The 14,161-nt window shown below is 42.6% G+C and overlaps 1 protein-coding gene across 6 annotated transcripts in view; it reads right to left on the minus strand.

Moving 5' to 3' along the window:
• The window catches only part of ABLIM1 (actin binding LIM protein 1), a 225,983-nt gene that overhangs the window by 208,248 nt on the left and 3,574 nt on the right, over nt 1-14,161 (minus strand). Inside the window, exon 1 of one of the 6 annotated variants that reach the window (XM_054205880.1) lies at nt 5,542-5,770. The exons of 4 other annotated variants lie outside the window; for them this stretch is intronic. In XM_054205880.1, the coding sequence (XP_054061855.1) occupies nt 5,542 (1 nt within the window). In that variant the 5' untranslated portion in view covers nt 5,543-5,770. Of the gene's footprint in view, nt 1-3,375; nt 3,520-5,541; nt 5,771-14,161 lie in introns of those variants that run through there. One more of the 6 variants, XM_054205879.1, reaches the window with a different exon arrangement.

Raw genomic sequence — 14,161 nt, forward strand, 5'->3', positions numbered from 1 at the left:
TCATGATAACAAGTAGTTTTGACAGTTTTTAAGCAGTTTGAGATAAGATGCACAAGTAGGTCACAGTTATACTTGGCTTTAGGAAAACGTCTTTCATCCAGAGAATTTACAGCTCTTTGCAAACAAGCCCTTAGGTTAGCAACAATCTATAAGGCTTACTCCAACACCCAAATTCAGTTATGTATGAGTCCTAATAACAACTACTTAACAACGGCTGAAAGTACAATATGAAGCCTTTTGCAAACTGCAAAATTGAAAAGCCCGACTGACGTCAAGGGCAGCTCCCCACTGATCCCAACAGGCCGCAGAACAGGTCATGAGAGCGCCCTGGGAAGGACTCCAACTTGACAGGGAAGTGAAAAGGGATGTTTAAAGTTCGTTTCAGCTCCCAGTTATATCACCAGATTTCCAAAATGCTTATCTGTTCAAGCTTCTGGGAATACACGTCTGTGCTGCTTCATCTGGCACTTGGTCAAAACATGTGCTAGAGCTGTACTCTGAGGAGAGCGGTAGAAGAATGTCAGAGACCTTACACTTTGGTAACAGAGAGAGGTGAGGGACAGGTGTGAAGGGCTGCAACAACCTGCTCTGTGAAGGGTGGAAGGAAATAAAGGAATATTTCAGAAAATTCATCTTAAAGCACAGGTAAGCCATTTGTCCTCACAGCAACTGCTCTGAAATTTAGCTACCATTATTTCCATTGTACAAATAGGGAGGCATAAAACTCTTCATCTGGAGTTCCATTTAAGGCAAAATTACATGGATTTGATTTATCAGTTACACTTCATATATTGACTTACAATCTATCATAACATCACTGCCTATATGGGTATTTTTGGTTAAATAACGACAGGGAACTAGAGCAAAAGAGTTAAAAGGAACAGTCCAAAAGGACAGAGGTATCGCTGGATTTCAGGAGTTTCTTCTATCATCTGTTGCAGTCAGTTAACTAGACCATGCTGCCTCCTGGAGCAAAAGAGGTGAATAGAGAGCGCACAGATTGAACACTGATGATATTGTGATGTTTTTTACTATCCCTTGAATATCTCTCGCAGTTTAGTAATGAAAATGGCACAGGTGAATGTTTAACTCTTTTGCTATTCTTGGTATGCTCGGTATATAATCAACAAGCAAACAGCTCCGAGTCTCTGATGCATTCAGAATAATAATGATCACCTTTTGGACAGCTAACACAACATAAAATATTAACAATCAACATCCGCTGAGCATGCAGACCCTAAAGATTCAGTGGTTTTAATGGGACTGCATATGCATGAGGTAATCTGCCTTCATAAGCAAAGGGTCCCTACCTGATATTTGAACAAAGCCCTAATCCCTTAAAGACTTCCTTCTTACTTGAGATACATTCTCATGAGTAACGTCATTAAGACCCATCATTCCACAGAAGCGTGTAAAAGTAAGTTAATATGTAAGATTTTAACAGCAGTAGTGTTTAAAATGGTTAATAATAATGGCCTATAGTGCTTTACACACAAATAGCCTTTGCTCAGTACTGAATAACTCTTTACTTGCACAGACACACTTATTTTCCAACTAAGTCCATTTGTTAAAATTGAAAAGCAAATATCAATAGGAATTACTATCTTAATCTCTTTTATGAATCTTATTCACTACTTCCCTAAAGTCCTGTGGACTCTCTCTCTCTCTTTCCAATTAATTACTCTGAAAATAATAGATGGCAGAGAAGAGGCTGAGAAAGAATTCACCCTTCTTCTCCAGGCAGCTCTCCAGCAGAATCTAGCAGGCATCAAACATCATGTGTTGTGCAGATGAATAGGAAAGAGGGATGGTGGGGGGAGGAAAAAGGAATACAGCCAGTGGAAATATTCCCTGGCTTCCCAATCTGGATGGTTCGGTTTTGGGGAGTCATCTGCAGAGATGAAATTGCAAGGTTTTTCTGTCACCTCCTCAAATCCAGGTACCCCTTTGAAGACAAACACTGTAATCCATGTCATAAAGCTTTGCTGGGTTTTCCCCACAAGTACTAATGCAGTCTTAGCACAGCCCTGATGCTCATATACTCAGTGTTCTTCTAGAAATGGATTCTTGGGAGACTGATACGGTCCACTTCTTCCAAAAGCAAGAATAATACTGTGCCACGAAGAATGATGCTGCTCTAACACCATTTATTATTAATATCTAAAATGGGTGTGATGCTTTAGGAAGATAGTCCTAACCACAAAATGCTGACAACCTTTCAGCAGTCACATGATGCCTTCCATGTGCATGAAGCTCATCTGGACATCAACAGGAATCCAAGCAAATGAAAGAGCTGGTCCAGGCTGAGCAAGATTTAATACATGGAGATGAAGAGAAATAAAGGGGTGAACAAATAAGACGTACCCCTACATTCAGGGGTTTGTTAATTTGTAATACATAATTTTGACAAAGTATTTTTTCAATCCAGAGATAACCAGGGAGTGGTTTTACTTGTCATTGTTATGCAGGTAATTTTCTCTCTTCCTTCAAGGAAAAAAAAAAAGGAAAGAGGTGCTTACAAGTATTTCTGCTTTGTTACGACAACATTTGGAAAATGCTTAACTGCGTGTCTCAGGTTCTTTAATTGGCACTAACTATAATCAAAAAGCTAAAAGCATCAGCCTTTAGGCCACACCTGCATCAGTTTCTCAAATCAGAAGCGGAAGTTTGGGACGAGACAGGGTCCGCAGTCAGCGAGGGCCGATCTGTTCATCCCCAGCCCAGAATTACCAAACACCCAGAGCCTACGCACAACCGCATGCAAAGGACAAAGGCTAGTCAAGTTTAGGCCGTTATTAAAACAAATGCAAATCTGAAGCAAAACTTCAAAATGTTAATTTCAAGCCAGAAGCAAATGTCCACCAGAAGTATATAATCTGACGACTGGCTTTACCACCACCACACCCGAACAGGATCTTTACAAATGACAGACCGAGCCCGATGCCTCACCAGTGCCCGGCAGCCACACCAGTACCAATCACTTAGTATTTCCTAAGCGGTAACAACCACCGAGTTCTGACCCTAACCGCCCCACCCCACCACCACCATATTCCTTTCTCTGCATACACACGCTCCCATCACCATCTAAACCGCACCAAACCGCCGCCCCCCGGGTCTCCCCGCCCGGCCCGCAGGTGCGGCTGGCTGCCGGTCCCCCGAGGATGCTCTGCGGCGCCAAGCCCTGCTGCAGCCCGCTCCGGAGCCCCTTCCCCGGCCGAGCTGCAAAACGGTACCGGTGGGGAGGGAGGTGGAAAAAAACATCTCGCCTCCCCGCCCTGCTCCGAAAATCGCCCGCGCAACCTCCGCCCAAGCACCGCGGCACGGCAAGGTCAAGCGGCCAGCAGAGACGCGGAGCCCGGGGCGGCGGAGACCCACCTCTGGCAGACATGGCTCAGGCGGGCGAGGAGCGGAGGAGCGGCGGAGCAGCGGCGGACGGCCCGCACCGCCCTGCGCCCTCCGCGGCGGCCGATGCGGACAGCGTGGGGGGGCGGCAGCGCTGGGCCGGGCCGGGCGGGTGGGTCCGCGCCGCCGCCGCCGCGCTCCCTCCCCCCTTCCCTCCCTGCGCGCCGCGGTGCGGGGCGGCGCCGCCCTGCGCTGCCCGTGCCCGGCCGTGGGTGGACGTGGCTGTGTCCGCCGGGGCTGGGGGGGGGGGGGCGTGGAGGGAGCAGGGGCTCCCGTGGGGCGGGACTGCGCGCTGGGGGCGGCGGCGGAGGGGAGGGGGGACAGAGGGATGAGGCGATGTCGGCTGCGGGTAGGGCTACAGGGAAATGTCACCGGCGGGGTGCGCTGGGCACGTCCCCTCGCATGGCGATGGGCTCGGGGAGAGACGCACCGGCTGCGAAAGCAGCGCTAGGAAAAGCACGGCCAGACCTTCCTCAGCAGCAGCGTGGGCAGCAGGGCGAGGGGGGGGATTCTGCCCCGCTGCTCTGCTCTGGTGAGACCCCACCTGGAGCTCCGTGCCCAGCTCTAGAGTCCACAACATTAGAAGGACATGGACCTGCTGGAGCGAGTCCAGAGGAGGCCACGAAGATGATCAGAGGGCTGGAGCACCTCTGCTATGAGGACAGGCTGAAGGGAGCTGGGGTGGTTCAGGCTGGAGAAGACTCGACTCCAGGGAGACCTTATAGCCCCTTCCAGTACGTAAAGGGGCTACAGGAAAGATGGGGAGGGACTCTTTATGAGGGGGTGTAGCGATAGGACAAGGGGTAATGGTCTTAAACGGAAAGAGGGGAGATTTAGACTAGATATTAGGAAGAAATTCTTTCCTCTGACGCTGGAACAGGTTGCCCGGAGAAGCTGTGGATGCCCCATCCCTGGAGGCATCCAAGGCCAGGCTGGATGGGGCTCTGAGCAACCTGGTCTGGTGAGAGGTGTCCCTGCCCAGGGCAAGGGGGTGGAACTAGATGATCTTTAAGGTCCCTTCCAACTCTAACCATTCTATGAGTCTATGATTCTGCTCCTTTAAGTGCTGCATAGACGCGTCTTCTAAAATCACTCAGTGCTGTTCGACAGCAATGCAGCGCATTTATAACCTGACACTGAAAAGTGTGGCACAACTTGAAATTCACTCACCAAACAGCAACAGAGCATAGCAACTATACGCCTGCGTATCTGTATGTAAATAGTACATAAACATAAAAATTATAGCAATGTTGTCCGCAAAACAATCTTGGCATTAACACACAGAAAAGAGTACTCAGCTTCCTCCTGGCACCTTAATAAAAGCAGCAAGCAACCAACTGCAAGACACCGAAGAACAAGATCAGTATCTAGTGGACACCCCTCCCCACGGTAGCCTTACCTGCAATCCAATAAAGCCAAATACTCCCAAGCCACACTAAAAAGAAAACCCCCATGCCACCGGTTTATTAGATGCTAGCAAGAGTTAAGCAAAACAACAGCCTAGTTTGTCAAGAATAACAGGTTAGAAGACCACATCAGAATAGTGAAATTAAAACATTAGAGCAGACTCTTATCAATTTCAGAATGGACAACTATGAACAGAAACAGAAAGCGCAATCTGTGATGTTCAGTGAGGAGCCAGCATGCAAACTAAATGACAAGAGAGACTGAATCACACTCCCCCACTCTGCTCTACCATGCACTATACATCTCCATACTAGCGAGAAGCCTACGCAATTTTTCCATCAAAAAAAACCAAACCCCAACAATTACCAAAATCTTCGTATCTAAGAGAGGTGGCAAAGACTGCATCCCAGCGTGTCCGCAGAGCAGAAATGGATGCTAGTAACAGATGTAGCATGCATTCCCACTGCCTTTGTGGGAACTGGCCAGTGTATCTGCTCTAATAGACCAACCCTCTGGCAGTGCTTTTATGCCACTCACCCTCCCCATCGTGCCAGTTGAGTAGGGTGTAAGAAAGCATGGAAGCAGCAGCAGAATGGACAGCACACACCTGCCTTCTCATCGGGTGATACATGCACAAAAAATGAATCAACAGCAGTGACTTTTAGGTACATTCAGCTCTATTTGCCATGGGCTACCCCAGTGTCTCCCACACCTCAGTTCAACTGTACTCACTATGTCATTCTGTTTTCTTGCCCATTGCAAATGTTTCTGAATCCTGCAGCAGGAATGAAATAAATCTCAAGTTCTTCTCCTTCCCAGCTCCTATGGAATTATCTTTGGTTGGTGATCTGACATCCACTTGAAAAACAGTTCCTTTCCTTGTCTTCTTTTCTGAAATTTATATAAAGTTTTCCACTTGCAAACAACTCAAGTTTTTCTTCTTGTCCAAAAGAGCCAAGGTTTTCCTCAGTCAATGTAGTATGACAGCATTTTGTATTTTTAATTGAGTAATTTCCTATGCACTTCCTTCAGTGAATTTCTAACTAGCACAATCAAGGGTTCTCCTGCGTGATACTTAATAGATGGCTTTAAAAAAAACGTTCAGGAACATGCAGAAATTGGCTTTTTAATGAAGAACTTCCTTTCTTTATACTGCTAGGAAGTAGGAAGGGAAAGACATTTGTAACTTGGATTTCTATAGAACATAAAGAGTTTATTCCATTTACCGTTTAAAATCTCTAAGGCGGAGAAGTTCAACAGACATGTTAGAGAATGTTAAAATGGATCACACACAGTACTCATTTATTAAAGAGCTTTTTAGCTGCATTTCCGGAGAACTGTGGCTGATAGAGTTTTATTTTCCTGTCTGTCCATCAAGTCCCCTCCAAGAATTTTCAGTTTTGAATATGGAGAATTTCAATTCAAGTTGCCTAAAAGGCATAATTCAGAAAAAGCTCTACATCCCTACAAGTTTTGTAGAAATTAGCACAAATATTAGAATATGAGAAATTAAAATGAAGGAGAAAAGCTGCAGTGGGAACTCAACAGTTAGCAGTTCTGGAGGACATGTGTCCATTAACCACAAGCAGGAGTCAGGCAATCTGCATGTGTGCAGCTGAATCAGCCTCTGCAGTTGCTGTCTCAGATCCTGGCAATATCTAGGGAATGCGGAAGGGAGCTAAGAGGGTGGGAAAGGGAGGTACAGAGAAGTGAGACACCATTATTACTATTTTACAGATGATGACCTCAGATACACAGATAAGAGATATTGAATCAGATAAGATGGACAAGCCAATTGAGTTCAGTGCTGCTTCTGCAAGGGGTGGTCACGTACCCTCTTCTCTTACTCCAACCCATCTGCTCCTGCTCCTCTCACTGCAGCACCAACACCACTGGTCCAACCCTCAAGGAACTACTTTAGCTCATTAATCAGCAAAGAATTGCTCGCTTTCTTGCCCTGGGTTAGCTTTCTGCCAGATAAGGATACGGAAGAATAGAGAAAGAAACCACAGGCTCAGATAAACACTGGAGCTGACAGAAAGTGTAGAACTGCACAGCCAGGAAGGGGTGAGGAGGAACCATTAGAGGGAAAAGAGATGATCCCTTTGAGCAGCAGCAAGCTGTTGAGCTGTTTGATTGACTAAGCCATTTCCTGACTACTTTAGAAGTCCATTAAGGAGCAGTGATTGACATTGTTTTATTTCAGGCATCTACCTGAGGCTTCTGAATTAGTCAACTGGGAAGCAGGATCCTATCTCCTACATTTTCCTATTGACTCTACAGACAGCCTAGGCTTCTAACTCAAATTAGACTGGAGGAAAAGCATCCACTAAGGTCAACATTTCTTAAAGGTATTGGGTCTTTAAGAGATGGAAACAGGCACCTCAGGATTTTTTTTGAAATGCCCAAACAGATTTTTATATTTTACCAAGCAATAGGTGCCTTCAAATCCCCTATTGGTATTTTCAGATGCCTAAATGCCCTTGAAAAACTAAGTATGTTGCCCAAGGTCACAGAGAAAATCTATGTCAGAGCAAAGAATAGAACCTTTATCTTCAAAGAAAAGTATCCTAAATATTGGACTGTATTCTCTGTGCTGTCACTTGGCCTCTGTGTGTATGAAAGAAGATTCAGTTTTCCATCCATTAAGTAAACAGAAAACTCTTAAAAGAATGATAATGTCCAGCTAACCCATGAGTCTGAAGTGTGAAAACATTGATCATTGTTACTGAACTCTTACAGCCAATACATTGTCCCACTCGTGATCTGCACAGCAACATGGTGAGGCTCTCTCCCTTTGCTTTTCAGTAGCTTTTGGACCAAGACTCAGACACCTAACGTCAGACTCTGAACCATCTTTGGAATATGTTATATATGTGTAATACGTCCCTGCAAGTTTTGTGCTTTGGCTTTCCAACAATTTGCTGGTACCAGTCCCTACAGTCCCTGCCCTTCTCCCTACCCTCTCCCCATCCTCTCGAAAAGAAGAAATAAACTGTTGATATTTTTAGCATTGATTCCCAGGAAAATGAGGTTTATAATCTCATTGTTTGTCCCTCATCACTGTTGAACCACTTTGTTGCATAGGAAAATAGGATAGTAGTTTTAAAAATAATAAAGATCCTATCAGTTGTATGTAAATTGGGGTTTTTTTCATTAAAATCAGGGGAGAATGACTTAGCATGGATGAAAAAGCAGGTAGAAGTCAGCATGACATCTTTGATGCAGATAACTCATCAGTCAGAACATACCCGTCTTTACACAACACAGTATGTTTCCTCTTGAAATCGATAATTGTGACAAAAGTTAGGGGTTCTTTTGGAACAAAAGACAAATTCTTACAGAAGCAGGCTTCAAAGAATAATTTCTGTGGGCAAGGCAAACAGCAAGGATGGCTAGGACTGGCCTGAATACTTAACTGTTTTTCACTGAACCGAAACTGGGATGCTGAAGGATGACAGAAACTAGAGGGTTTTTCTACAAGTTTGTAGCACATGCTCCACCACAACTCCACTGGCTCCGCTCTTAGGGAAATCAGATCTATAGCAGTCACGCTAGAAAGAAACAAAATCTACAGCATTGCTAAGTCTTATGATTTCATCAGAATTTTGATAAGCTCACAATAAATAATTCTCTGTGACATGAATGACATGAAAGCAAGACAGCTCTCACTTTCAATATGAGACTCTTACTATAATCTGCAATTAGTCAGTAATGGGCAGCATATTGACATAAATACGTGGCCTTTCAATGATTTCAGTGAGCTTCAAGGGCAGCTCCCACTAATCTCTTTTAAGAAAAGTTCACATTTATATCTTTCAAAGGAGAATTGAGCTCCAAATTACTCACAGTAAACATTAATAGAAATGCTTTACTGAAGTTTTTTTCCCCCAAATATCCCACAACGCATATACATATATAAAGAGATTTTACCATCAAACAAAAAAAAAAATATCAAAAAGTTAGTTCCCTGACTGAGGCAAATCCCAAAGTCATCTTCCTTATTTTTTTCATTGTGTAGAACCAGTTTTCTGAATCCTCTGCATGTTATTTGACCCTCCACATTGTCTCCGATATATGCACTTTAATGGCAAAAAGATATAATATTGAACCTATGTTATCCTAAGCCAGTGCTGACTACTGGACTCAAGAACCCCAAAATTTTCACACATTATGTAAGATCATGCTATCGCATAAATGCTATAGCTTTTATGTAACCAGGAAATATTGCTGATCCTGGCAGTTAAGGAAAAGCCCTCACACGAGCCTGTTAATATCTAGTCTATATAGCTCTTGCATCAAAATGGCTGACGTACCTGTGGGAACTTAGGGCACAAGGGCCAAAAAGACAAAATCATTTCTAAGAGTCAGGTTTGCAAAGATCAGCTAAATGTTGGCCAGCATTTGCTGCTGAAGAACTTCGGCATCACCGCTATGTGCATATCCTGATCAGGAAGATCCCAACAGAGAGCTGAGAGTCAGAAACTTAATCAGGTTTTGCATCAGGTTCCCACAGGCTCACGTATGAAGAATGTACCATGAATAAGAACTCCTAAATAATTTTTTCTTCTAATTTTGTATTCAGTGTATGCCTTCAGGAGATACAGAGGCAATCCCAGAAACTGCCTTTGTTGTTAATTATAAATTAGAGTTTTCAGATATGCAACAAGTAAGGGTATTGTCTCACTGTGTGCCCTACTTCACCTCAAAGCATTTGCTGTGGCCAAACTGAACTAAATTATGCAATCGGATTTGGTTAAATGTGCAAGCATTTTTATATAGAGCAACTTTTACTTCATGCTATCAATGTAAAACATGACAGATATTTCACTGGTCAAAGTTCACATTAGCAAAGTTGTTTACGAATAACATGACAAGGATAGCAAAGAATATTCTGAATAAACCAGAGTCAAAATCTCTCAGCACTTCTATACATGGAGAAAGTATAAGGAATCAGGAGCAAAAATTCACTTGTAGTTGCAATGACAATGAGCCAAACTCTGAGAATTGTATACATTCTGCTGTGAACAGCCATGCTTATGTGGGGTAGAGAGTTTGGGGCCAAAGAAATTAATTATCTGAATCAATGTGAAAGTACATGAGTGAGTAATTTGACATCTGATCATAACAGATATTTAGGTTTCTTCCCGTACTCCTGGAATTCACACATTGCTGAGGCTGTCTTAATTCCTCAAATGCTATTTTCTTTGTATGTATTTTCTATTCTAAACACTGTATTGCAGGGCCCTCTGGCTGAGAAGTATAGAAGCGGACAGGCTTCCCTTCAGAGCACATCAAGATCCGTCCTTAATTAGCTGGTGGATGCAATTTGATTTGAGAGACACAAAGTACTGGCTCTTTTTCAGGAACTGAATGCCTTGTTCCTTGTCATACTAACTCAAGATAGCAACCCCTAGTTCCAAACCTGGCACTGCTCAGTTTTACAGCTAAGGCACATGCCTGCGTGTAGACACATCCTCTTAGACGAAATCTCCTTGAGATGGTGAATGTTTCCCATGAAAATGGCTGTTTCACAAGGACTCATGACACAGTTAGGAAACAACATAGGCCAAGAAGCCAGAGGCACAGTCTTACAGCCATGATCAGTCACTTGAATCTTCAAAGAATCCTGAAGAGATTTGGAAAAAAAAGAAAAACACTTTTCTTCTCCTGTTAGTCTTGTCCAGTACATTCAGGTACCATTATTCAGGATATTTTCTTTCTCTTGCTTGTTGACATCTACCAAAAACTTATCTGTTGTCCATGTGAGATAGTTAAGCTCAGGTCTAGCTGAGTTTTCTCATGCAATTTTTTCCTTTCAATATGTTAAAAAAAAAAAAAAATACCAGAAATTTTAATTTAGTCAAGCGATTTTTAGGTTTTTTGGTCCACTTTTAAATCTGTTTGAATTTAGGGCTGATGCTAATTCTCCACAACATTCAGTTGTTTATTCCACAGCGAGTCGCACCAGTAGAGCTGCCAGCAGATGACTGAATTCTCCCATTGCGCACATCGCTGGAGTGAAACATGAGGCCAGGCTGCCCTCTGCGGGCTACCATTGAGCACTGGGATGAATTGTTTTGCAGCGGCTCATGGAAACTGATTAACACCAGTACAAGATTTCTACGTCTGAACACTGAATTTTGACGTATGCTGTACATGTAATGCCAAATATAACAATTGGTTTTCTGCTGCCTGGTTGTTCTTGCTGGAGAGGGAGAAGGAAACACAGACTGCACACGTCTGATTACACCCCAGGAACAAATAACAGCTCAATATGACTCCACCTGGGAATTCCCAGGAGGCCCAGAGACTGGGGATAACAGCTTCTGAACATAAAATCAGAGAAACCAAATGGATGGAAATACTTCACTCAGCACAGGAGCTGCCAGGCAGGAATCGAGGACAGTGGATTACAGCACCACTCCAAGATCTACTCCGGAACAGGTTCCATTATATTAGGCATATTACAAACACAGGTCTGCTTACTTCAGCATTTCACAACATGAGGACTGAATGTCAAACCAGTCCAAAGCAGCCTCAGGCAAAAGAGCAGGGATGAGGAACAGAAACATTTCTGGATGACCCTGGGTCTACTACAGACTTCATTTGCTTTGCTTGTTGTCAGTAGTGCCTCCAGCTCAGTTCCTTAAAGGCTTCATCCAAGTGCAGACGCTTGTTCCTACAGGGATGATGACTCAAAAAGAATTACAGAAGATCAAATTGTACACGCTTTTTCTGGAAATGCAGTTTGGCTCAAAGGATAGCTTCTGAGCATGAAATTCTAAATGGAAGTGTTCAGATGGTTCCCTCTACTTTCACCTATAGGTACAATAATGCAATGGTGATGTATAGGGTCACTCTCACCTCTTGGGGAATCACACAAGAATTTAGTTAGTTGTCTCTTGACAAGGGCAAGTGTTTGAATACAAGACCCTCCCTAAATTCATCGGGGTTTAGTTGTTGCAAAGATGCAAATATCATGTGGGATGTGATAGCCACGGGGGTAAGTCAGTGTCTTTGTAAACTCAAACCAGTCCTGTAGCTTCAAATAACATCATTTGAGAATCAAGTGGGACAAGTGAACTGCTGTCGTGTAGCAACCAAAGCTTTTACGAGCCAAGTAACACACAGCACTTAAGCCCAGAGGTAACATCACTAGTTGGTATACTAATTCATTCTACACAGGATACATAGGGTTTTGGGGGTTTTTTTTTGTTTTTGTTTTTTTCACAAAAAATAGCTACAAGGGAGTCTCTTTGAACCTTGCTGCTGTGTCCAACAGATGAAACCAGGTCATCTGTGCCCTCTGCTGGTGCAAGCAGGTTCCTGCCAAGAAGCCACGAACGGAACTCACAGGTGTCACTGGCCACCTCCCTGGTGTAACAAAATACTGAAGAACGTCACTGGACTTTTGTCGTGTAACTCTACGGATTGTGAACACCGGAGAGCGTTGTGACACTAGTATTTGGGCCATTCTATATAATAGTGCTATCAATAACTTAAAATTAATCATGAAGCCACTACCAAGTACCTCACACCATAAATATTTTAGGTCCTTCAAAATTAAGACGGTTTACAATGCCAAAATTTAATATCAGACTCCATGAAAGATTTAAATTATGCCTCAGGAAGAAGATATATTAATTGAAACTCTGACAAAAACCTACTTTTAATTGCGGACTAATGCAAAAGAGCGACCTGAAAGTTCCTATACTTGCATAGTAGTAATGTGCCTGAAATATTTTGCATAACACATATTGCCTATCAAGATCAGCTTTTGCTTATGATTAAACAGATTATCTGATGACATTTTAGGGATTAACAGATTATATCCCTAAATCCAAAGATGTAACTAACACAGAAATCTTATTATGCATTAGAAAACAAACTATGCAGTCAGACCTGATCTGAAAATTACTCAGAAATCTCTTAGTAGGGTCAAGGCTAAGCACCTAAATTCTACCCAGAAACACATGCAGATTCTGGTTGCTAGACTTCCCTTTCTGCAAGTACACACATAAAAGATTGAGGGAACCAGTTTACAGCAGCTGGCCTGCTCAAATTATTTTTTTTCCAATATTTTGGTGCAAAATACAGTTTTATGGCTATTTATACCACATTCAGATTCTTGCAGTCATTACAGCTGCAATATAGCATAAACCCAGAAGTTTATCCTTAATCTCTTTGCTTCAGTTTACATTGCTACGAGAACAAGTAAACTTGTGGTCCTGCTAACCTACAGACTTCAGTGAAATTGGCTAAGCTCTGACGGATCATATTCGAGAGTATTTTATCTGTTTTCAATAATTTATATTAATAATAACATATATGCAATACATTAATATAATTATACAAATATATATTTGTGTGCACTTGTAAATATGTAATAATTTATAATAATTACATATAATTGTATATATTATTGCGTAATTATATATAATTGTATATATTATTGCAGATACCCTATGGCAGAACATTCATATATTTACTTCTAGAGGAAAGCTTGGATTATAACACTTCCAGTGGAATAGAAACATTTGAGGAAAACATGATGTGTTTGGAAAAGAAATGTCTCATTTCACTGACAAAGCGTACTTCTGACCTCCTTGTGGTCTCCTTAACAACCCATTATATAAGCTAAAGCAGGGTAGTACAGACAGTGTAACTGAAGTACGAACATAAGACATAGCCTAATAGCCTACTGGGCACACGGATTTGTCCATCCAGCCCAGTATCGTGTCTTCCACAGTAGCAATGAGTGACGCGTAAAAAGACTTGCAGATGTGACTGGTAAGCAACTGCACAATAGGTTAATGACTAGGAAGTTTTAACCCATTAGAAAACAAATTAATGTCTCTACAGAAGGAGTAGACGTGCAGATGTGGAGCAGGGTGCACAGATCAGGAAATGCCTGAAAATGGGATTTAAAGAAATACTGCATGAGCTGATTACGTGGTGCCACTAGCAAATCAGCAAGGAGGGAGGTGTTGCACACAGCTGAGAGCACAGACAACCAGAAAATTCATGACGGAAAATGACAGCCAACAAAAGCATGTATGACACTACATATAAGACACTGATTAAACTTGGGAGAAGCATAGTTTGCACTTCAGCCCACTGTATGCTCTTCAGTATCCAATGCACAGAATTCTTGCTTTCTATAATAAAGCCCAGAATCAGAAAGCATGAAGTTGATTGGAAACATCTCTTTAGCCCTCCTCAAAAGCAGAGATCATGCTGAGCCACTAACACTTCATTCTTTATTTCATCCAAGTACTCACTGAAAACATAGATGTCAATCTGGTTATTATAAACACAAAAAATTCCTGTGCAGAATATAAACAGGTAT

This window comes from Rissa tridactyla, chromosome 6 (genome assembly GCF_028500815.1).
Source record: "Rissa tridactyla isolate bRisTri1 chromosome 6, bRisTri1.patW.cur.20221130, whole genome shotgun sequence".
NCBI classification, from domain to species: Eukaryota; Metazoa; Chordata; class Aves; order Charadriiformes; family Laridae; genus Rissa; species Rissa tridactyla.